The following is a 26,705-nucleotide window of genomic DNA, read 5'->3' as shown; positions in this document are numbered from 1 at the left end:
TGGACTATCCCATTGGTTAATCTAAATAAGATTGAGTAGGACCTTGTCTTTTTAAACACTATGCTTCTACAATGTAGGTTGTATGCTGAAAATACACCAAAGTCAGAAAGGCAATTTCTGAAAAACTACATGTATCTCTAAAGCAAAAAGGAAATAGAGTAAAGGCACCCAATGTAATTTCAGGACAACAATACTGGATTTTCAAAGTCAATTTACTGGTCTTAATTTAATGATTCAGAAGTAAGTTGAATCAATTCTATCTTATTATCCTATCTGTGTGGCAAAAATGTGATGTTGCTGAGGGAAAACTGTTGCTTGTTTTGTGCTGTAGGCTGGTTCTAGCTATTCCTGGGTGGTACCAAAAAATAAAGAGACAACTTATGTTGCTTTTTGGGGGGCTTCAAGTATGATATTAGCATTTCCAGCCATTTGTTAGCACAAATGCCAATATCATACAGATTCCCTCAACCAGAATTTTTTTTTCCCTCCCGGAACAGGCACTGGATGCCTTTTAATAATTCACATTCTCTACAAAATCTTCATCTAAGTTGAAGCGGATTTTCCTGGAGAAATACTTATTTTCCACACAGCAATGCTCATAAAGATTGGACAGGCTTTTCCTGTACTGCTGGGTGTTCCACTTTACACACCAATGCATCAAGGAAGTCCTGCATTTACCATGATGGGAGCTCAAGCTTTGCCATCAATATTCAGACTTTTCATTGCTGAAAGCCGGTGGTGTGCCTGGAATAACCTACAGTGCCTTTGATGGGGATTAAGTCTTTCCATTATTTACCTGTCTCATTTAAAGCTTCTTTTCTGTTCTAGCTTGTTATAAACGGCCATCTTTAGATTTTCTGATGTGCCTTCAGTGTCACTTTCAAGAGGTTTTAAAGAATATTCCTGTGGGGTTAAAGCTGAGTTCTTGGAATGGGAAAGCTCTAGTTCAACAATGTTTTTTTTTACCCAAAAGTAGAGCAGTAGAATTTTTTGATAAATTCCCACAGTAAAATTAGTTAACAAAGTACAAAAAATGCTGTTCTGGCAGAGATTAAGGTCGTTCCTTACGTTTTTTATGAAATTTCTACATATACCTCAACCTGGGATCTATAAACACGTAAAAAAACTAGAAGATTGCTGGATGTTTAAAAAAAGCTTGAGCTATCAATAATGGCTTCTATGGTAGTATGTGGGTCACAGGATGCCTTGCTTTTCTTCCCTTCCCTTCCATTGCTTTCCTGCTAAATGCAAGAACGGGGAAATCAAATTTGCGTGGCCTAGTTTTCTTACACCTTTTATTACCACCTTCTTTCCATATGCCAACACTTATAAAATCCCATCAGGAACTACAAATGACTTGTTAAGAATAATTGGAGGAAGGCTTGTGCCTGGAGATTACTAATGCCTCTACTTAACACTCCTGTATTGACCTGTGAAACCACCTAAGGCCATGTTGATTTGATTATATGGATGACATCCTCTGGGAACCTCAGAACTGATGCTACTCTGTGAATAAAGAAAAGGTTGGCAAATTGCCTTCATTATTATGAAATCTATGATTGTGTTCATGACGGTTTGATAAATGATTGGTATGGTAAGGTATGGCCAATAATAGACTATTCATTTTCATGTCTTCATAGTTTCTTCTTTTCCTCTATGGAATTAACTTTGGCATTATACGACATTGGTATCGTTTTCAATTTTTTTGCAATGTACAGCATATAATTGCTGATTTTCCAGCTGTTTTTTTACTTTATACTGTATGGTCGAAAACTTTTTATAGGAAATTCTTTCGCACAAATGTCATCAATATAATCAAATCAACATACTATCAGCCTAGTGGAAACCATGCTCATCAAATTCCAATCTTTCTACATTTACCATTTACATGTAGGTAATCATACTCTTGAGTCTGCAGGAGTACAATCCAAAGGAGCATTAGCATTAACAGTTGTTATTTTTAGAGATACATTTTTACTTGCTCTACTTTTGCTCTAATTTGAGTGTACCAACTATGTCTAGGTGAATATCAGGTGAATATACATGTGCTTTGGTTATAAAGAGGATATAAAATGGGTTTACCGAACAGCTTTCTCATCTTCACAGCTAAAAACTTGACTACTAGAAACCTTTTAAGGTATAAAGAAGGTCCCTTTCCACCCACACATTTGACATAAAATGGAATGAAACGATTCTGACATGATCTCCACCGCGTCGGAAGTTGTGGAGCCATCAGGACGGTAAGTGTAAGAAGTGGAAGTCTGTAGGTGTAATGTATTCTAACCCCACAAAGACAGTCACACAACCCACATGGAGATGCACATGACAAGCACATCCGCAGAACGTACCGTGCCTGCTAAACAAGGATTGTTCCGTTTTTTTGGTTGGATGTTTGGTTAACGTTTCATCAGAATTTTGTCCCTTGCAATGTCTTTTTGATTTGAAAACTATGAACGTGATGTTAACCTTAAATATTCTAATACAACCTTAGATATCCTAATACAACCTTAAATATGCAAATACAACCTTAAATATGGAAATACAACCTGTGCTATACACAATATACAAATGTATTACAAATTTTTAGCAGGCATAGTAGTGTACTCGATAAAGATACATGGAATGTAGAATTATATTCTATGTATTAGGTAAACTTGAAGCATCAAACTCATTATTTTTCATGCTACATCATAAAGGACAAAGCACACAGGAGAGAATACCAGAAGAATACGATGTAGTTACATGAAAACTGGCCACCAAAAATTCATTATGCTGTGTATGCTTTTAGCTAGAGTCCCTGGAAATAGATATTGAGGCCAGAACTATTTTGCCCATACATGATATGCAAAAGGAGTAAAAATGTTCTATTTTGTACATTGCACAGTAGGTTATCAATATGACCTCAATATACCCTGAGAGGCACTGGTTGAAATCTACAGCCACCTACACTGCTGCCCACCAAAGATGATGATGACAATGCCCTCATCATGCCTATACAGACCAATAACAATCCCACTAGACATTCTAGACTCAATTTCCTTTGATAGATTGGAACAAGAGGATCATGTTCAACTGACAACATCTCTGAAATTGGATGTCTGCCCTCCAGCACTCTCTCAGTTAATGGATACAAATTCAAACCCAGGACATGTACAATGTACAATGTCATGTGCAGGCCAACGTGATACAAGCATCTGCAATGTACAATGTATGGCTAAACGACCACCAAATAGCTGGCGCCAAAACACAGTATTATTTTGTAACTATTACAGTTACTACATTTCAGTAACTGCCATACAGAGTCAAAATTACTCATATTTCAAATTGGCAATATGCTATTCTTCAGTTTTGCATCAGTATATTTTATCAACTTTCAAAATTCTCATATAGGCAAGATGTTTTTGAAGCTGCAAATGTGAAAAATATGGACAATACAACAGGTAATTTTTTTTGGTCAATTCTTTACAAAGTAAGTTGAATCAACCTTGGCAAATATATTGTGTAAGTGCCTTAAATCATTCAGGAAGTGGAGGTGCCAAAATATGATGCCTTAAGAGTGTGCTGAAAGCTGGAAGCCAAGCTGTCATGTTTGTTTATATTCTGGTACTTTGTGGTGGCACCACAAACTCAGTGCACCTCACCTAATCTGTTTTAGTGCCAATCATGAATGTCAAAAATCTAAAATAGCACAAATATGTTGAAAAGTGCAAGCAAATACAATCCCATGTCCTTTTAAGATTTCAATTTTTGGTATAAAAATGTTACATAATTCACCTTTTTGTGGCCACGGTTGTCTAAGGCTCCACTATAATGTATGACTATGTAAAGCTAATATACGAGGAAAATTTCACTATACTACTAGCTAGGTATACTGCTTATGGAAAAAAATGAGCTGTGCGATTCTCAGGTCAACTTGACCACGATACGTCAAAACAAACCACTTCTCCATCTTGATCAAGACTCTTGTTAATGGCCCTACATACGTGTGACAGCTTAGGAAGCTATTTAAAATGTACTTAACCATGATATTGACTTCACCTCCTAGCAGTTGAAGCCCTAGCACCTGGTCACGTACATTGCCAATTTAATGCAACTTGCAACCTGATAAAATTACAGTTCAAACACATCAAATGCAATTTCAGAGCAGCAAAACAGAAAGTATACCAGATTGAGGAAATCTGTCTAATATTGACATTTACAGCAATTTCTTAGCACATTTCTGTTTTGATAAAAAGAGAGTTTGAGTAGCCCCAAAACAAGTATTTGCAACACATACTGAACAGTAGTATTAAAAAATATTTAACAGAACCAACCTAACAATCTAACTATTATCACACAAATCAACAGAGACACATATTAAACTGACGAGATGTATATTTACCCAAGATTCTATGATCTTGTTGATCAAGGTCAAATCAGACGACCTTCGTTGCCCAAGGCGTGAGGAATTGAACACGTTCCTACTTCCTGCCAACTCGGTGGCACCAGACATGTCTTCAACAGTTCTAGTTCCAAAGACGTCCAACAACCTGAATCACTGCCTCTACTCTGGATGTTGTTATCATCCCGTGGAGATCCCTCATTATGGCAGAACGCGTGGGTTGCCTGTTCTCCTTCCAGAGAGGGTGCCTCAGTCAAGAACCCCTAGGTTCTCTTCCCGGGGACAATTGCTATAACAAGCATTCTCAATGCATTATGCAAAGGTCTGTCAATAGAAGCAAGGCAGCATACTTCCTGGGTGGTATATGTGGGAATCGGTAGCTCTCTTCTCATTTGGTGGACCGGTCCATTCATTCACAATTCCGCATCCCACCAGGGCTATCAAGCTAATGTGCTACCTCAACCAAGACCCCAAAGGTTACGCCATTTTTGCAAAGTTTCTTAGCTTTGTTGTTTTAGAATGAGGAGTGCATACTGGATTTCTGGACAGATGATTGCCAGAGAACTAAGTATTCTAACTTAAGAGATCTCTTTCCATTTTCTTAATTCTCATTTTGTGCAGGAATTATTTCAAACAAGCTTATGTAATGTATGAAAAAACATTACAATAATATGAAAGTTGAAAACAAAATTTTATCTGTACCAGTAAAAATAAACCTGTCTAATGTACTATCATCAACATTATGAGCCAGCGATTGAGGTATCAAAAAAATTTTTTTGCCCCAAAATTATGATAGGGTGTAAATGAATTACTACAAAATGCACGTACAGTCATCCTTAGTAGAAACATGTAGCTTTAAGCAATGCTTGCAGCTAGATGTGCAAAGGTAAGGTGTGACAGATCAATGACAGTGTAAAAATGTAATACAAGTAGGTGCCTGCCTGCAAAAGCTGGTGTGTTACGCCAACGGGTAGTTATACCATGCTATATCTTACAGAATATGTCTCACTGTAGTGTCAACATTTGTAGAATACATATAGCTGAAAATCTACATAGCGTGCCTTGAGTATTCTCACTGATGCCTAAGGCTGTAACCAATAGAGAATTTGGTATCCTTTTGGCAAACGACTACTTCAGTGTGCTAAAAATTTAACAGGTGGGCGTAGAGTGGGATTTCCAAAATTGATTTTGCTAGCATATCAATGAGTTTTGAGCTACCCACATGTGAAATTACAGTTTGTAATTGGATCTACATTGGAGGCACTGAGGAGCAAAATGGGTAAAGGCGGATTCACTTTTGATGTACATGTAGTAGAACTACTGAGAAAAATCATATTGGAAAAAGGTTTACTTAGTGATACATGTATGTGACTGTGCACAAATTTTAAAGCGACAGTATGTAACATTTTTGTATCAATAATTAAAATATTGTAACTGAAAAATGTTCATGTGATTGTAATTTATTTCCACTTTTAAACATGTTTGTGCAATTACCTCACATTTCTGACTTTTTTTTCTTTCTGACATTAATGGTATGCTAGGGACTAAAACAGACCCAACTCATTTTGTGGCACTTGTACCACCACAAAATACCTGAATGTAAACAAAAATGGCTGACAGCCTTTTGGATCATGAGAGGTAATTTTATGCTACTGCTACTGTAAGGAAGAAGACATTTTCCCAGGATAGGTTTCAAGAAAGTTGTGCAGTGATCTGTTGTGAACTCCTGAGCAAAGGGGGCTGCTTGACTGAGTAACAGTTGATACAGGTACATGTAGATAGATAGAACTTATTTCTACATATAAAGAGGACATTTTTTACACAAGCCATCATTAGGTTGAAGGAGAAGAGCTATGTGGTCCTGCCTGACCCAAAATCCTGTGTGCGTCAGCGGTCTCCACTGATACAGTGTAGTTAAAAGCATGTGATTTTTCATGAATACATAACGACGGTGTCCCCGGGCAGTCTGCCTCTTACTCCCAGCTACTGACGTCATCCAAGGCTTAGTGTCAGCACCCTTCTGGTTTGATGTTAGAATCATTGGAAAAGGGTGCAGTCTAAGGGCTTAGTATTGAATGCAGGTTTTGAGTTGATATCAAATGTCGAGAAATGGGGTGAAAGCATCTAAAACTAATAATAGATATACTTGTGAACATGACTGCTTCTCATTTCCTTTACATCTCTGCTTTTTAGACTTAAGTATGAAATTGATAAAATGTTATCATATATTATGTACATGCTCTCTAAGAAGTGTACAGCCTATACATTGTATATAGGACTTTTAAAGCATCCAATGCAATTTCAGGCAAAAACAAGCTACATGGCTCGTCTCAGTGTCTTCTTTTTAGTTCCCCCCACAAATACATTGTGTACCAATAACAAGCCTATGAACAAAATATTTTCTGTCAGCGACATCACATTTTTGCCTCACAGCTACAATGCTATGTAATATACATGTAGCATTGATTCAACTTGCTACATTAAAGGAATGAAAGGAAAATTGACTTTTAATATCCAGTTTTGCCACCCTGAAATTACAATGGATGCCTTTAACGGGCAAAACAGATTCTATTTAATTTCACAAAAAGGAATACACTGCCGCATTACAGCATAGCATTCAATTGAATACTAATGATACTGCCATAGGTATAGTTATGTAATACAGAATATATTAAGCAACTTACTGGATAGATTTTCAGAAGAGTCAGATTTTCAGATAGCATCCGCTATCTTTCATCAGTGACTGAGAATATAAATGAATATAAATTATATATGAAACAACATTCATATAATTATTCATGTCTTGTTTTGCAGACTCATTCTCAGTCAATAATGGAAGATAGCAGCTCCTATCTGAAATGTCTGGCACTTCAGAAAATTCCTCCAGTCGCTGGATTTATTTTGTATTATGCAACATTCTATCTGGATGTTTAACCTTCATTTACCAAGCTTAAGTTGGTTTCAGGCCATAGACTTAAAGTGACGATGGAAAGAAAATAGCCCTTTTTTTTAAATCAACAACATAATAGCTTTTTCCATGTCTGTACAGCCTTAAGGTCTGAACGGAAATCACCCAAACTGTCTACATGTAAGGCCTTGAGCAATAAGACAACTTTGGCCACACCAATTTATTTAGTTGTTTTTCAAACATTTTGAAGCAAAAATTCACAAAAGGTAAAAGAAGAGATTTGTCAGGAACACTTTTAGTCATAAAACAATATTCACAACAACAGCTATGGTTTCAGCACCATGCAAGTTCCATATGTATTAAAGGTACCCACAGTGATTTCAGGGCAGTAAAATGGATTTCCAAAGCCAATTTCCTGGTCAACTTTTTTAATGTAGTAAGTTGAATCAATCCTATCCCATTGCATACTGATATCTGTGAGGCAAAAATGTGATTAGGCTGAGGGAATATGGTTGCTTGTTTGGTATCGATGGCTGGTTTCAGATATGTATTTGTGATGCCAGAAAATAATAAAGAACTCCATAGTATGTAGATTGTGGTCCCGCTAATATTATACATTCTTTTTCTTTTCTCTGTTATATCATAGTATTATTCTGTTTTCTTTCCTTTGCAAGGGCAAGAATTTAAAAAAAAACCTGAGTGTGTTCTCTCGAAGCCAATTAGTCCCAGCTGGAAACACCCCAGACTTGAGAAGAAGCTCTTAAACCAATTTAAAAGCACGCCTCGTGTGGGGGTGGATGGATACATAAGCCCTACTGACAAGGCTTGACGTTAGGTGACATTTTCAAGAACACCGTCTAATGGTGGCTGGCAGGCACGTGTGCGAGCCAACTATCTCCATTAGCCAGAACTGTGCCAACGGCATTATGGCCTTCTTCCCATCATTGTTATAAAGACCTCTCTGACCTTACCTACATGTGCATGTAGGCAGTGGATAAAAGCAATACCAGCTTCTGATGGCGTAGCCAATATTGTCTTCAAAATGTCTGTGCAAGTATGGAAAATATACGTATCCTACAGTCCTTAAAGTCTTGATCCAACTTACCAAGAACATGAATAAAAAGATACCATACTTTCTTGATATATTTATATATTCTGTCTGTGACTTAAGACAACACACTCATGTACATGTATATTGCAGTAAATCGAAGGCAGGATATTTGATGACATAACAAAATGCAATATATCATATTGATGTAAATGTTTTAACCTGTTGACATCTATTTTCTATTACCTTCATGTATAGTGCAACATGTGTCCCTCTCATTTATTCAAACCCAATTTGAAACATCCAAACCTGTTTCAGTCTACATATGCCACCCTGGGAGGTGGAAATGCGATTGTAGGATTACCTTAAGCCTTCGTAAAAGGGTGCTTAAGCATCTTTGGATGTGACGTGCAAATCAAGGATGGCTCTTTCAGCTACCGGTGCTCAACAGGGAAGAGTGCTCGCTTTGCAAGTGAGAGGTTGAGACTTCAGGTCATACCAAAGACTTATAAAATGGCACATACTGCTTTTTCTGCTTAGCACTCAGAATCTATGAGAATGAGAGTAGAGGAAGGTCAAACACACAACACTACCTTACCAGTGGGCTAGCCCACTGCTGTAGTGCTTGCACAACTGTGTGGCCCAAGGGCTACAGAAATGGAGATGGGCACTACCCCTATGCTCTGTACAGATTAGAATGGGACCCTTTTTTTCAGCTAACCAAACATAATTTGTTGCGTGGAAGGTAATCAAAATGCCAGTGCTGTGTAAAACTGGGCTCATTCTACCGCACAAAATCAACATGATGCTCTTTCAAATGGCAGGGTCCTTTGCACTTTTGCTGGTCTTTTCTACTCAACTGACACCTGGCACGAATGTCAAACGGAATTTGATCAAACACAAAAGGTTGTACCAAGACATTTGCTACCCCAGAAGCAATCTTCATTTTGATTTCCCTCGACAGTTCTGTAGGACTGCAGTGCCAAGATTTCCAATTTTGTCATCTCCACCTGCACTCTTAGTCAGTAATGGATGAAATATCACTGAACAGGGGTATATTTTCCCCATGGCTTTACACTGAGTATCATGTCTGTTCCTTCCATGGCTGGGTGTCAGATACATTACCACAATATGAATGAAATCTAAGCTAATGTCAGGAGGGAAAGACTGGCCACAAAAAAAAGAAGACATAATTCTTTACCACACCTAACCACCAATACGCTATAATACAAAATATCTCTGCTCCATTAGAAAGAGTTTATACATTACAATTTTGCATCTAAGTCCAGTCTTGTTGGCATTAGACCAATTATTTGGGTCACACATTGTTACCACACTCATGCTACCTATGTGTAGCCAGCTATTCCCATCATGGCCCCCATGCATGCAGACAGCTTTTTTTAATGGACTTCTTATTCAACCAGAAGAGAAATCCATTTCCTTCATTCACAGATGTCTTAAAGCAATGATTTCAGACTTACATTCACTCTTCGTGTGTTCCAAGGTAGCACATTAGTCTTTTTCTTCTTACAGTTAAACTACCTATTTCTCACATATAGCACAAAATGTGACCCCCATTTTCAAGACCATCATCTAATGGTGGCTGGTAGGCACGCGTGCAAGATAACATGTATCTCCATTAGCCAGAACTGTCCAAACAGCATTATAGCTCTCTACCCATGGCATAAACATGTAGTTTTCATCAAGAAACTCTTTCTTCAGAGTGATGTAAAAGCACATCTTCATGTACCCTTGTGTTGGAACAAAAGTTTTAACTTTAAACAATGACATAAAACTACACATGTACAAACACAGGTGAAGTTTCATGATAGTACACAATGCATGTACATACCTCATTACTGCCAATGCCAGTTCCAACCAGCTCCATACCAACTGCCTTCTGCAGAGCTTCCTTCTTGTTTTCTGAATAGAAGAGATCAGATGCATTTTTAAAGGCATCCAATGCAATTTCATGGTGGAAAACCAAAAAATATTCTGATGGATAAAATCTGTTTAATATCAATGTTCATTTACTGTGACAGTCATTTGTTAGCATGTTTTTGTCATCATTTCATGTACAAAATGTATTAGAGACTCCCTTAATTTTTTGAGAGGGTCTGCATTTTTTCGTGAGGTGTCACTATGGGTTTCAAAATTGAAAAATTAAAAAACAAAAAAATCATCATTAATCGCAGATAGCCCACTTCAATCCAATGTTAGGTGAAACGTACTCGCCTGCTTTAATTCTAGGCAGAATGTAACGTTACATCCTGAAGATGATGATAATAATATTGAAAAGTTCTATACATTTACATATCATATAGTCGTGTAGTGCAACAATCTGAAGAGTCAAGTTATACATGTAAAAAAGTAATATTGTTACTGTTAAACATTGCTGGCCCTCCTGAATTTTAACATAACCAGTAAGTATAGCGGCCATCCAAGTATCATTATTAAGTGTTGACACATTGTAGGGATTCCCCCATGAAGACCCTTTTTGGAAGAACCCCCCATGAACACCCTCTAGAATTTGGTTGCCCCAAGCATGCAGCTGTTGGGTAGATTCCACTATCCTGGCAGTCCAGTAACATCTACCCCGGGCCTACCTCTAGATCCATATAATGGCACAGGATGTCAACAGAATCTGTAATGTGCACTTTGGCAGAACTTCTCGTCAAAGATCGCATTTATGGATATAGTTCTCAAATGTTTTCTCGGAAAATTTGTGCAACAGAAAAAATTCTAATGCAATGAAAACCGTGAATGCATGTTTTGCACAGGCGCAGTGCATTCTGCTGACCTTTCAAATGGCTCCATTACAGCATTTTACACATAATGTCTGTCATGTATTTCTTTTTCGATGAATTGGGGCATTATGCTTACCCGCTAGATGTGCAACGGTGGATGCGTTGAGTCCCTTGTCATTGGGTCTGACCAGGAAGGAGACATGGTTGTCCAGAACACTGGATAAACAAACAATAAAAACATCATTCGGAAAAGTGTCTCACAAACACAGAGGACAGTTTCTGAACAATTTTTACCTAAGAAGGCCAGATTCCATAGGACAGATGGGTAGCCAAGACAAGTTTGTACTACAAATTCATGACAGCATACAGTTGTTATACATAAATTTGAAATGAAATGTGATTCCTACTAACCTGATATCAGAGAAGATTTCACTTGGAACTCCGAGGATGTCAGCAAGTGCATCGCGGACCTTTGTACCATCTTCATATGTCACTCTGTAAACAACACATTCATTTCAGTTTCAATGACTTGCTGTTTTTATATGTTACACAGTTTTACTTACAGTTTATATTTATTAGCAAGGCTTCAAACTATATTGGTTAGGCAAAAATAAACCAGTTCAGTAGTGGATGAAATTCTCACTTTGTATTCACACAGGGCACAGATTTAAATCAAGTCATACATGTACCAACACTGAATATTTAGTATTGAAAGTCATACCTCGGACAAGATAACATTAGATACAGGTGTTCAGGCCTGTGTGATAACTAACTTGTAATGAATATCAAAAAGGGATCTATTACGGTTATCACACAGGTTTCCAAAAGTACCTTTGAATAATATGAATACATTATGCATGCTGTTTAATATTCTTACTCAAAAGCATTCATGTGCAAGTATATGGTGACAGCCCCTGCAACTCTGTCTTGCAACTTGCGACATATAAATGTAATCCAACACCACAGGGTGTCTGCTACAGCACCAGTTACCATGGTGACAGATGTCTGGTCCAGGTCCAGGCCAGGAAGAAGAAGAAACATACCACAACTAGAAAGGCCAATATTTGCTTTGGAGCAAATACAGCGATGGGTTCACCACATTTTACGACATGGCAGGGAAAGAATGGGAAACACAAGGGAAAACAATGATTTACATATAACTATAATATGAAGTAAAATACAACTAAAACAACAGTTGGATAGCTATTCCCTACTTTATTGGTTAGGATTTTTAATTGCATAATGCAAACTGTTGATTTTCAAAATAAAAAAAAACGTACCATGCCCGGCATTCCAATGCTGGAGCAGGAAAGCTTGAAATACCTACCAAAACACTTGAATACAGACATACTGTCAGTATGGAAATGCTTCTGTGCAGGTGTTAATCAAGTTAAATCCCAACAGCCAATCAGCAAGAAGTATAGAGGAAAGCTGCATGCCTATTGGTTGATGCCCTGCATTCCATTGTGATGACTCATGCCCAAACGTGGTAAACAAGGCAGACTAACACAGTAATACATTTGCTATAACACAGCCAAAAAACTCAAATAAAACCATTCTAAAAGCCTGTATCACAATAATTTAAAAAACGCCTAGGGGTATTTGCCCACTGTACCTCCATACCAAATTTCAGGACCTTAGGCCCTAAAATGAAGAAGCTGAATCCATTTAAAGATATGGCAGGAGGAGGAGAAGGAGGAGGAGAAGAAACATCAGAAAAAGCAATATGGTTTCACCACACCACTTTGGTGTGGTGAACCCATAAAAATGTTTCCTTCTGTTAACTTAAGGTAAAAATTAAAATAGGGTCTGAAAAACTGTGTATCATAGGCATAGAATCAGATTTTTACCAGTGTACACTTTCATAGGTTAACTCAACACATACATGTACATGCCAGTTCTTGCTGCCTACATTGTACATATTCAAGTTCAGTTTTGTACAGTGTAAATCATTGCCAAGTTCATCACAGTTTGAGTCTGTTGTACCTGATAACACGACGTTCAAGTCAGCCAAGACATATGGAAAACATCCTCCACTGCCTATCACAGAGCCCATATAGCAAATTACTATAATCACAGCAAGCTAGCGGAATATTTTTAAGCCATGAATCACAGCAAATAGGTTCCTAGTTCAGATGAAATCGGCTGGGGAATGGCTTTTTCCTAGAAAGCTGAAGTTAGCAGGGCAGAAAAGACCATTCCATTAGACTAGGGATAAGTGGAAAATTTCCTGTAGGGCTGAGTTTTGTGGCATCTTGACAACCAAGTCTGACTTTAAATGTGTTTTTTTTTTCAAACTAATAAGTCACAGTTTCAGCTTGAAAGTTTATCTATGTTTGGTAAAAGTCATTATGAATGAACCTGGAGGTAGAACTTTAATTTTCAACGCAAACAAGAGGGACCCAAATTTGCTCCTTCCTTGACAAATAGCCCTGAAGCAAGCTACATTGTATGTGTCAGGCATTCCTTAGTTTTTGGTACCCCTCATGCTGAAATACATGTAGCCACATATGTAAAATCAACCTACGATACAAAACAAACAACCATCAGCAACATTGCCTCAGTATGCTATAGGATAGGATTGAATGATTTAAAGGAATCATCAGAAAATTGACTCTTTGAAAAGTCATTTTTCAAATTGACTCTGTGAAAAATGCCCTGAAATTGCATTGGATGCCCTTCCCATTTTGACTTATGTATGTAATACATGTTCAGCTCCAGTTGAAGTTGTAAGTTGTCTATTAAAGGTCACGGGCTTTTAAGGGATCATGTATCCACCGGAGAAACACGTGAAGGTCAAACTACATGTACATCCGCTGCTGGAAGTCTGCCCATTAGGCAAACATACAAGGTCTAAATGCCCATAGTCTCTAAACCCAGGATGGGTTACCTAGCAACTAAGTTGAAGCCAGCATACCAAGCCTGCACAGCTTTTAGGCCACACTGATTTAAATTCTTGGTTTTGCCTGCTAAATTTTTTTTCTGATTTGTAAAAGAAAGAAAAAGGAGTCATGGGTTACTAACAATTGTGTATGAACTGGATTAACCCCCCCCCCTAAATCGGAGAATGAGTGGATGAGTTCATCATCAACGTAGTGATTGATCAATATTTTTCTTTTTAAATGATAAACATTCATTTTTTGGTGTTAATTCAACAAACAAACATATATAAGTGAAACAAAACTGAGAAGACAGAAACAAACTTCAGGCTGGCTATAACACTGATCTAACCTCTTCTGCTTTTTCAAAGTCACTTACTTTCTGTCGAAGACGAGAAAAGCGTGGTTGCGTTCCACGCTGGCCTCCATGGCGTCCTTCAGGTCAAAGATGCCGACCTGGCGACCTCTGTTGTCTTCAATAGGGATGAACCAGGCCTTACTGTCGATGGTCGGCTCTTCTTCTTTCCCTTCTTCTTCACTCTTAAATTTTACTGCAGAAAATATTCATCTTTTAGTCATCTTATATAATCTATAGTAATGGCTAAACAAATATACCAGGCAAAATTGCTTGTAGCTATAGGCTGAATGGACAGCAATCTAAAAATCTAAAATGCATAATTAACTGACCCCCCCTTACATACATGTAAAGATGAACCATTCCTGAAGATGTTTTCCATGCAACTGGGGAATTTTTTTAGTATTAAAATCTTATTCTCTCTTTTACTTCAACAAATATATAAAGTCATCAAAGTAAAATAAACCTACTTTAAAATGCTTGGCAATGCAAGTGTATAACATAACAATTTAAAATGCAAAGTGAACCCCCTTACATGAAGGTGGACCATTCCTGAAGAAGCTTTGCTGGGAGGCAGGAGATTTCTTCTGTTCCCCCGCCCCCTCCTGAATCCACGTCTCCTCATCTTTCTTATCCTCCTCCCCATCACTGTCTGCATCTTCAGCCTCCTTCTTCTCCAAGTCAGCGTCTTCTGGGTCCTTCTTAGTAGCTTCTGGATCAGACGTGTCTTCTGGATGCTCCTTGTTGTCTTCCTCGCTGCTGTCTGGCTCTTCACCTGTGCCATCTTCAGTATCACCATCTGTTCCTCTTGTTTCTTCATCTTCAGTGCCGTCATGGCTTCCTGAATCTGACAGGACAAATTGGCCATTAGCATGAAAGTTTATCTTGGTTACATCATGAAAATTAAACTGTTCTCTGACTCTAAAAGAAATTGACTCACAGGATCTGTGATTCCATAGATCAAGTTAGATAATCAAATATTAGATCAACAACTTGAAGAAGTATAGTGCTGCCATTCGCACCCATGGTGCTAGGGGGCATTTCTACACCAACAACACAGTCAATGCGTGCTGGGCAACCTGGCATCTCCAACAGGTCTTACACACAAACCATGACTTGCGGGGCAGGAGTGTAAGAGTACAATGTAGATATTTTGCCTTTCACAAAGGCACAACAATGGGACCTGCTAGTGAATTACACTCAAAGCCTTCATATAATGTTGTATAAGAATTGCACCAAACCAAACTAACCTCCGCCTTGTTCCTTATCGTCCTGTAGCAGACTGATGGTTTCCTTGACAGCCTGTGCCAGTAACTTATACTCTTCATCAGTCAGGTCCTCGATTTTTATGGTCCCATCCAGCAGGCTGTTCAGCTCTTTACCTACAACAATCATCAGAGATAGTCTCAATTATAGAAACAATGGAATCACAAAAAGTTTTTTTAATTCACAGTCACTTGTTAAATAAGAGCCGATGTTTTGATTACTCTGACATATTCAATATATTGGATGTCTTTAAGAAGATACATGAGATGACAGTGACTTGGTGACTTACCCACAAGAGATAGAAGCATGTCTGCATCAGGTGTAGGAATCACGTCATCATCTAAGGCGTCATCTCTAGGCTCTACATCACCACCACCACCGAACACCATACCAGCTTCTGTTAGTCGTTTAGTAGGCATTGTCGTCATGTCAGCATCCGAGAAATAGTCCTGCCATTTCGGCAAAACTAATTTCTCATCAGGTGCGTCCTCCTCCTCATCCCTACCACCAAAGTCTCCCCACACCAACCTATTCCCATCACCTTCACCGGGGTTAGGAGAATCTACACCTTCATCGAGAGGATAGTCGTAGTAAGAGGTTTGGCCACCTTTCTTGACGTAGTCGTCGCTGGGTGTGTCGATGTCGTCTCCGTAGTACTGAACGATGGTGTCCAGTAACGTTTTTAGTCTGGCTCGTATCTGGGGGTCGTCTAGCCATGAGTTGACGTACTCTTCGCTGCTGCCATCTCCCAGCATGCCTTGCTGCTGAGCCTGCCACTGTAGCGCTTCTTTCATACGCCTCTCTTCAACTGCCTGCTGTTTTGAATTTTGAATAAAAAGAAAAAATTAAAACTCAAAGAAAAGAACTGATTAACAGAAGAAATACTGGTTCAGAACTGTAGATTCATTTACATGGAAAGTATGTAGGTAGGGACTTACATTTTGTATTTATCAATCATTGCTAATTTCATGGTAGGAAGAAATATTTTTTTTGCGGTGTCTCCAGGGCGATTAATGTAAAATTTACAATTATAATGTACATCCTAATTAAACAAGCAAACAACCAAACCTGTTCTAGTGCCCTTTCCCTGTCCATGAGATCCAGGTACTGTTTGCTAAGCTGGTCTACCATCTCCTGACGTCTCTTCTCCACCCCTGTACTGAGCTGCTGAGCCCCAGGGTACAGCTCTCCCAGGTAGGCATTAGCCTTGTCCTGGCTGTCATACCCTGCTTGGTTGCCAGGGGGCTCTGCTACATAGTGCTGGTGTATTCTGTACAGGAAAAAACAGCAGACATGTGAGGGTTTGCTTTTTAAAGAAACTGTTAAATTTAGAAATTTGCATTTACACATCCTGACATTGTTACAAGACTTAATGAAATGTAGATGACTGTGACTGTATGGAAACTATAGATTAAAAATAACTTTAAGAATCATTAATATCTTTTCATTACAGTATGCCAGACTTGAAATACATGGTGGCTTGTGTGATGTCATCTCACCAACCATACCAAAAAATTGTAACATCATTTCACATGTCCAAATCTGGCATTAAAATTTTCGAAAGCGGCACACACAGTGCACACATAACACTTTCTTATCAATATGTTAAGAACATTTGGAAATGTGTGATACAGCTACTTACTTATCACACGGGCCAGAACACCCATATCAGATATTGCCATAACAAAAAGTTTACCTGTCGAGGTGGCCACCTATGGTGGCTTGCGTGATGTCATCTCGCCAACCGTACCCATCAGCCACCAGTTCTGTGATGTCATCCCGGAGTTCCTTCAGCTGCTGTCTGGACGGGTTGTAGGAGTAGATGGCTTCAACTGGGTCCTCCTGACAACTCCCAAACAAATTATCTGAAATAAAAATCATCAACAATTAACAGGGCTCAACATTCATTTTTGGGAATAGGTGCACCCAAATTTTTTGGGGTGCACCATATAAAACGAAACAGATCTTACAGCTGATCTTCTGAGCTTGAATCTGAAGTGGGAGTGAGATAACTTCCAAATCTTAAACAAGTACTAAAACAGAGATTTTATCATTTTTCTGACACTTAGATACCAAGAATACCCTGTATACTATTATACATTTGATATGATTGTACAAAAATACCTACAAAAATGCATCCATAGAAAAAAAACTGGCTGGATGTTCTACCTGCATAGCCCAACTTCCAGTCCACATCAGAATGTCTTGAATATTTCAAAACATTTAGCTCAGGCAGAGCCAAACATAGCCGAACACCAGCCAACCACAGCCGACCTTTTACTCCTGTTACCTACTTCTAACCATAGTTAGGGGGAGTTTGGCTTAGTGTTGGGGAGGCCATATATATTTAGCTACATGTGACAGGGGCCTTATATACATGTATGAGGTTAAAAGATACATGTACATGACACTACTTTCTTCAAAAAGATGATTTTCAGAAGAAAAAACGGGACAGAAAAGTTGTGTACTAGGTAAATGGTGGGAGTGTTTGTTTACAGAAGGTGCAGTTATTGCGTGAGTGAGAGTTTACATAACACACAGACCAGGGTCAGACTTCTGTGGAAGTCGTGACAGGATGTTTGACTCCACCTCGCAGGCAAACAAATATGAACAATCATTCAGTCACGAATGACCTGTCACGAGTAAGTTTTCCCCAAGTTAACCTGATCCAATTTGATTTGTATACTAGCTACATGTCGTGTATAATCTTAGTTACCTACATGCAGGGTTCTAGCTAGCGAGAAGTAGCATAGGGGCCCCCTACGCTATAATTTTCCCCCCCTACGCTAAATTTCCCCCCCTACGCTATAATTTTCACCCCCTACGCTAAATTTTCAATACAGCATAGGGGCATTGTGACTGTATTTCTTTGTTCAAGAATGCCAGATCAAATGTGAAAATTTACCAATCAAGGATACACTGTACATACCTTAGAAAGAACATTTTTTCCCTTTGGGTATCCCTCAAATGGCCCCCTTTTTAGCTCAATTTCTTAAAAGCTCCACCCCATCCCCCCTATCGGTCGCCTAGCTCCCTTGACATGTGGCCAGTGCAGTACCACTACGCTAAAATTAAATCCTAGCTAGAACCCTGACATGTAAATAGATTCAGACCTACAACTTTGTGCATGGCTTGGAATCCTTTTTTTTCTGCCTACCTGCTCTGGCATGGTGCAGGTGAAAATTACCTGCACCAGACATATATTTTACCTGCAACACTTATATAGATTGCAACACATTTAGACAGTATGGATCATATCAAAACTGTGCAGAAACCATATCACACTTTCTACAGTATCTACAGCTGCACTTTTTTATGATATCATTTTGTGATGATTCCTGAAACCCCTAATTAATAAGACAGCCTGGACACTTTATTCCACTCGACATTACTTTTTATAGTATCATTGTCTGGCAGTTCCTCTACTAGTAGGTAATAAGGCAGCCCTGAGTCCTTAAAAGCCTTTAAGTAGACATCTAATAAGACTGGGATATCCTTCACATAATGAGTCCGAATTTCTAAAGACTTAGTCAGGGCTCAAACAACCACCTGCATAGAATGAAGCTATAACAAGCAAAAATCTGTCCCTCAAAAAGCAGGAAATAGTGTCTCATACTGGTAGGGTTATGACTTTTTTAATTTAAGGGGAAAATACCAGACCCCCGACTGTGGTTATGTCTTACATAGGGACGTGGTTTGTGTCACAGAAAGTTGTCCTTTTTTCGGTACCTAAACACTAAGCTGTGAAAACATTTTGGTGAGAATTATGGGACCAGGTTCTTTGCTATACAGCCAAAGGATTTGTTTGTACAAATACACAGTACTAATCAGACTCAACCATTCTAACATATTAATACTGGAACAGAAAGCAGCAAAACATATGATGTGTTCTAATTCATGATCACAGTCCTTAATACATGTATATCAGCAATAGAATAGAAGGCAGCAAAACATGTGATATGTTCTAATTCATGTTGACAGTCCTTATATCAGCAATAGAGCAGAACACAGCAAAATGACTGTGATGGGTTCTAATTCATGGTGCCAGTCCTTAATAATATATCAGCAACAGAATAGAGGGCAGCAAAAGCTGTGATGTGTTCCAATCCATGATGATAGTCCTTATACAGGCAATACGGAGCTTGTTGCTAATTCTTAGACTTCCTAGGAATAGCAGCAAGCTCATGATCAGTATTGTCATAAAAAGTCTTTTTACAGTATACAGCATCCAGTTGATATGCACCAATTACAGGAGTGCTTTTTATCACTCCTTTGAAGTTTGGGAGCAGTCTGACCTGATTTAGGCCTAATTTGACTGCCAACCACACCCGAACACTGGTGACCTACTCTTGATTGAACACCAGCCAACCATGGCTGAGCCTCCTGTCCATACCCAAATGTTTAAAACATATCTATGTTACCCTTGGTACTAGAATACCTCAACTACATTTATTCTTGAAACACAAAACAGCAATCGGAAGGCGATTTGCCAAACCCAATATTAGCATGGTTAGCATGGTTTACTGCTACGTGCCATGAATTTAATATGAACTCCTGGGAGTGGCCTGAGAATGCCTAATCAGGTATTATTATTCTCTGTCCAAATGCAGGCACAGGAAGGAAAACAATCAAATTAAGGCTGCATTGTGTAATATCAGGACGATACAAAATGTCAATTTCCTTTTTATTTCTATACAACGGAAGTTGAATGAACTTTAGTCCATTGCAAATAAGTGTCATTCAGAATTCGAAAGTGGAGGTGCCAAAAATATGACTCCATATGAACGTGTTTAAAAGCTGGAAACACAGCTGTCAGCCATGTTGTTCATATTCTGGTAGTTTGTGGTGATGCCACACTTAGTGTGCCTCACGTGGGCTGTTTTAGTGCCAATCATACATGTAAATGTCAGAAATGTGAGTTAAATGCACAAACATGTTAAAAAGTGTAAGTAAATGATAATCTCATGAAGATTTTTTTCAATCAAAATATTTCAATTTTCTTCGCACAAAGGTCAAATATGAAATGCCCCATTGATATCTAGAAACGTATGAAGCATACAGAGCCAAGCACCTAATGCTTTCTGACCTAAATGTGCCTGCATGTGATGGAACATTGCACTTCAAAAGTTTGTACTGGCATGAATATGTATGTACTGCAGTATGTAGGTCAGCGCATATATCTTAGGCCTATGGGAACATTGTGTGGTGTAATAGTTAGATTCAGAGTGGTTCAGAATCAAGAGGTTCAAGGTGTGTGAAGAAAAAAAATTTAAACCAGTCAGTCAACCTTGACAAACAAAATTTTAAAAATTTTTTTAAGAAATCCAAAGAATGTTTACCACTCTCAAACCCATGATTTGCCTATCAGAATGTGGGAAATTGCATTTTTTTTCCCAAATTTGCCCCCAAAACCCCCTTAGATTACAAGCACTCTCCCCCCAGGTCCGGTAATGAACCTGGGCTTACAGAAAAAAATTGCGAGCTGGCTAAGAGAAGTTGATCAGGGTTCAATGACATGCCCCGATTTCATGCCCTTAGGAAAGGTACATAATTCAAACACTGTTAAAAGGACAGCTGTCACATCAATAAATGTAGACAGAAAAAAAATTGTGAAACTTCCGATGTGTACAATTACAATGTAACAAAGTACATAAAGCACATAAAGCACATGCAAAATACATTTCATGATTTACAGATTTGATTTTTCAAATCCTGTGCCACTCTGCATCATTCAGAACACCCAAAATATAGTACCATATTGAAGTTCTCCAATAGAAAGCTGTTGTAAATATCCTTCATACAGAATAACCATCTTTTCAGCACCATGAACAGAGTATGGAAGGTCTTGATGTAGTGGTACATTTTGTAAAGCCAGACGACATTCATAATCTGCCCTCAACCAAACTTTTTGGGATCAGTCTGACTAGATTTAGGCCATGCCTACAATTTCAAATTGAATCAAACTTAAGTTAAATTTCAGTCAAATTTGACCCCTGAACACAACCCGAACATTACTGACCTACTACCGTAGCAGCCCATGGCAGGCTCACACATCCACTCCTAAATGTTTTAAACCTGTTGAAACATCCAGCTGGCACAGCCGACCTTGCTCACAACCTACTCCTAACCATGGTTGCAGGGTGTTCGGCAGTGTTCAGGAGGCTGTATCTACATGTAGGTACATGTAGGTGTGACAGGGGCTTCAGGCACTCTTTCACTCGAGGTAAAGTGCCATTACACATGTACTTCTTCTATTGGATGATTCTACAGTGCTGCTTTGTCGTGGGTCACGTTTTTCAGCCAAGCACACTTAAGGCCACACCAATTTAATTTGTTGGTTCTCGGATTTTTTCAGAAAAAATATGAAGCGACAGGGCGAAAAAAATAAAAATAAAAACAGGCCTAGGCATCCTATTATAGCCCCAAATGCTTCGATTGGAGCCATGAAGTCAACACAAAAAGCTGGGATAAAATTTAAACAATGAATTTTGAACTTTTAACCAAACCACTGCATTAAAAGATTGAAAAACTGTAACAACTAGGAAGAAAAGGACTTTCCTCAACTGTTGGGAGCAAAATTGAGCATTTTTTAGATGATTCAGAACCAGAATTTTTTTTTTTTTGCAAATCAGAAAAAAATGAAGAGGCGAATCCGAGAACCAACAAATTAAATTGGTGTGGTCTAAGGACACAAAATACAAACATGCAACTTGCACTTTGCATGAGATTTCCAAGATTTGCATGTAAAAATATTCTGGATTCATATTTTGCAGCCTCTAGATCTAGCAGGCTTCAGGAAGCAACTAGCAAGAGTAGAAATTGGCCAAAAAGAAAGATGATTTGCCAGGAGTTTGAGTGGCAAACTGTTCTCTTAGTGCAAACCAACTCCCCTGGCATATCATCTGTCTATTTGGCCAAATTCATTGTACATTGATATACTAGACTTAAATCCATTTTAATTCTATCAAGCAAGAAATACAACAGGTATTATTTTCAGCACTCCAAGCACAAGTCAGGTGTAAATCTTAAGCTTTTCAAAGTATACCTGACAATGTGAAACATGCGTGGGCACTGCTGCTGAACAGATTAGACTAGATAATTTGGGTATAGCCCACTGCTGAAAGAAAACATGCTGGCTAATAACCAGTGCGCATGAGCAGAAGATTAGCATTGCTAAGAATAGAACTGAAATGTTAAAGGCGTCCAGTTCGATTTCATGCAGGCAAAACAAGAAAAATTTGTCTGATAGTGACATTTACTGACATTTCTTAGCACATTTTCGTCATCATTTTATACGTGAAGAGTAACTGAATTAACATAGCCCTACAATTCCCTTTTTTTTTTGTACCACCAATAAAAAGCTAGAACCCCCTACGATATAGAACAAGCAACCGTTTTCCAAAGTTTGTCTCACCACTATCAGACTAAGTATATATGCTGTGAGATAATGTTGATTCAACTTATATTAATTTATTACATCAATGACCAGAGAACTTTGAAAGTCCATTTTTGGTAGCCTCAAATTGCATTGGATGCCTTTAAGGGTCAGTCCCCTTAAATGTACACCCAGACATCAATATTTCCTCTGCCCACAGGCTGACATCATGATAGGGAATCAATCTACTTCAAACTGCAGCTCTGGGTAGTTTTTAAATGGTGGTCATGGCCCTGACTGCCAACATTGCTGCACACTACCAATCAATCCTTACACCAATGCCTAATAAATGATATTCATGCACAAATAAGTATGCTAAAATGATGTTACAGCGGCTGTTATTTTCTCTGAAAGGCCACACTAGTTTGATTTGTTGGTTCTCTGATTTTTTTTAGAAATATGCCAAGGCCCAAATAATATTCTAGTATGATAGCCCCAAATGCTACATGTCCATGTATACATGCACATGTATGATAGGGGCCATAGGTTTAAAATTTACGCAATGAATGTTGTTTTTTTCATCAAACCACTGCATTCATACATTGTAGATGAAAAAAAAACTGTGTGTTACTAGGAAGACAAGGGCTTTCCTCAACTGCTGAGGCAAAAATATATGTATGACTGAGCATTTCTGACATGATTCAAAACTAGTTTTTTTTTTTACAAACCAGAAGAAATGAAGTGGGCAAATCCTAGAACCAATTGATTGAATTGATGTTGCCTAAAAGGCTTTATTGTGGCTGTATATTTCTTTAGATGAGATTCATTACCATGGCATTGTTTGACAGATTGCCCATAAAATACTGGACTCCCAGTGGCTATTAATATTGATACTGGCATAGATCTGGTAGCCACTTGGCCTAGATGCATGTAATGTATTTGATCTTTTCTCATTATGTGCCAAGTCGGAATGATGTCCTAAGTGCTGAGGGTATCTCAGGGGGTTACAGATTACATGTAGTTCACAGTTGCAATTGCGCCAGCCTTTCCTTTTTTCAAAAGAGCCTTCACCTTTATAGATGGTATCCAATGCAATTTCATGGTGGCAAAACAAAAAAAAAATAATCTGGATGGGGAAATCTGTCTGATATTGATTTTCACTGCCATTTCTTAAGAACATTTTTGTTATCATTTCATACTTTAAGCATTTGAAATAGTGCCAAAACAAGCTTCATGTATATGAGAGGTCTAAACTTACATCAACTTACATTAAGCACAAAAGCTTAGAATCTACCATCCAAAATTTGTGACCCTAGATTGTCCAGATCACAAGGTATCAAATCCAGACGTTCCCCTACAGTACCATAACAAGCTACCAGGTGGCCCAAAATCTAATCATCTTGATGTCTCATCAAGGCCTACCCACATAACAGATTTTAATCTATTCTTAGGCCACACCAATTTAATTTGTTGGTTCTCGGATTTTGTCAGAAAAAACATGAAGCGACAGGGCGAAAAAAAATAAAAATAAAAACAGGTTTAGGCATCCTATTATAGCCCCAAATGCTATGATAGGAGCCATGAAGTCAACACAAAAGGTTGTGTTAATATTTAAACAATGAATTTTGAACTTTTAATCAAACCACTGCATTGATAGATGGAAACACTGCAACAGCTAGGAAGAAAAGGACTTTCCACAACTGTTGGGGGCAAAATATGAGTATTTTTGAGTTGATTCAGAACCAGAATCTTTTTTTTTTTCTGCAAATAAGAAAAAAATGAAGAGGCGAATCCGAGAACCAACAAATTAAATTGGTGTGGCCTTAAAAGCCTTCTCAAGTTACATTGTTAACAGACAGACAAACACACACACACACACACAAACTACCCATGCAAAACATAACCTTCTTACCACAAAGCCACTTGAAATATTCATCTATATTTGCTGTATAAAAATATCTCCAGGCCATTTACAAATTTACGACATTAAAGTCTCTTAAATGCTGCACCTGAGCCATTCTCACCACTGAGGTTTGTCTTTAATGGCTTTGGTAAATGTCAAATATTGTTTCAACTCACCTCACGTAAGCTCAGGTACCATTAAACGTCAATAAAAGCATGTGTATTTTCCCAGCGTAGCACTTATTTTGGGTAGGAGGCAAATTGGGCTATTGGAAATGGTAGATGGCTGGGTGCAAGGTGGTACAGTGCATTAAGGGCCAAGGATGACACATGTAGAGTATAACCCTTGCTTGAGCTATACTTTAGGATTCAAAATACAATGTACTTTTTTTTCTGCATACCTACACTGGCAAATTACCTGCACCAGGCACTTTTTACCTGCACCACTCAGAAGTAGAGAAGCATATAGATTGTACTAAAAACTGTACTATGTTCAATAGTCGTTGCATACATGTACCATGCTGTGCAATAAATTTCTATGATATACAATACCCAGCACATGGACTGGTACAGGTTAGCTGCAGGTAGACTGGGCCAAACATCCCACTACATGTTCATCCTGACAGAAACTGTACTCTTATGACAATTCTATGACGTCAAGTAAGAAGATCACATCCTGCTATCATTACTTTACTACATGTCCTGCTGCGTATCTTCCCCCTCATCACTGACCACACTTTCTTGTTACTACGCAACTGTCATTACGACATGGGCTGACGTAATTTGTTGTTATCACTACCACAAGAGACCTGAGTGTGCAAACTGTTGCTACACACTCTATGGCTAAATAATAAGTCACAGATGGATCAGATAATGTCACTGAAAATATGTTTAAGACATCCAGCGCTATTTCACAAATTTTCAGGGAGGCAAAACAAATATATTCTTGATCATGAGGAAATCCGTCTGATATTGACAATTTCTGCCATCTTTAGGACATTTTGTTTGAAATAGTCCCAAAACATGCTACATGAAGAGTCCCTTTTTTTTGGTACCACCAATAAATAGCTAAAACTAGCCTACGGTAGAAAACAAGCAATCATGTTTGCCTAACAGATATCAGACACTGGTTGACTCAACATTTAATAGGAATGACTGAAAAATCCAGTTTTTACTGCCCCGAAATCACTTGGGTGCCTTTAATATAAAGATTGAAATACTATAAAAGAGTTGAAAATGAAATAAGAAAAACCCTTATGGCAAATATACAAGTTGTAATTATGAATGATACATTAGAAAAAAATGACATTTTGTTTTACATTAAGACCTATTTTTTGGCAACACCTAAGGGACAGGGCCTTATTGGGCCCAGTTTGTAAAGTTGTAGCTTGAAACTCTTATCTCTAATACTTTGTATTTTCTTTATAAACTACAATATTCAATTCTGCAGATTGTTATCTATTGAAATGTTGTTGAATGTGTACTCACCAACCACACATATTTCATCCCTCCTGCACAGGTCCTTCTGGAATAGGCACCCTGAAAAACACAAAAAATTAACACTGAGTCTCAAAACTAAAGAAATTGTTGATGTAATCTGTATGACATACTCTGCCGTAGCAAACACAGTACATGTATGTTCACAGTTCTATACATTCGTGGTGGCGGTAGGTACATTTTTTTTTTACATGTATCAAAAAGAAAGTCAGCAAAAGCGATTTACAAAGGCATCCAATGCAATTTCAAGGCAGTTAAACTGGATTTAGGCCACACCGATTTAATTTTATGGATGACATCCGCGCGCGCATTGATTTTCGCCCGATCTCAAAAAAAAAAAAAAAAAA

At 38.3% G+C, this 26,705-nt stretch overlaps 1 protein-coding gene across 1 annotated transcript in view; it reads right to left on the bottom strand.

The window, feature by feature from the left end:
• Positions 1-26,705, bottom strand: part of LOC109474536 (receptor-type tyrosine-protein phosphatase N2-like) — a 63,203-nt gene that overhangs the window by 29,913 nt on the left and 6,585 nt on the right. Inside the window, 10 exon segments of the mRNA XM_019774858.1 lie at positions 10,190-10,260; positions 11,221-11,300; positions 11,496-11,579; positions 14,343-14,514; positions 14,854-15,165; positions 15,569-15,700; positions 15,874-16,399; positions 16,653-16,854; positions 17,281-17,449; positions 26,350-26,400. Of these exon segments, the coding sequence (XP_019630417.1) occupies positions 10,190-10,260; positions 11,221-11,300; positions 11,496-11,579; positions 14,343-14,514; positions 14,854-15,165; positions 15,569-15,700; positions 15,874-16,399; positions 16,653-16,854; positions 17,281-17,449; positions 26,350-26,400 (1,799 nt within the window).

This window comes from Branchiostoma belcheri, unplaced genomic scaffold (assembly GCF_001625305.1).
Source record: "Branchiostoma belcheri isolate BF01 breed outbred unplaced genomic scaffold, Haploidv18h27 scaffold31, whole genome shotgun sequence".
Classification (NCBI taxonomy): Eukaryota; Metazoa; Chordata; class Leptocardii; order Amphioxiformes; family Branchiostomatidae; genus Branchiostoma; species Branchiostoma belcheri.
Note: the sequence above shows the minus strand (reverse complement) of the source record. Positions and strands in the feature narration are given on the sequence as shown.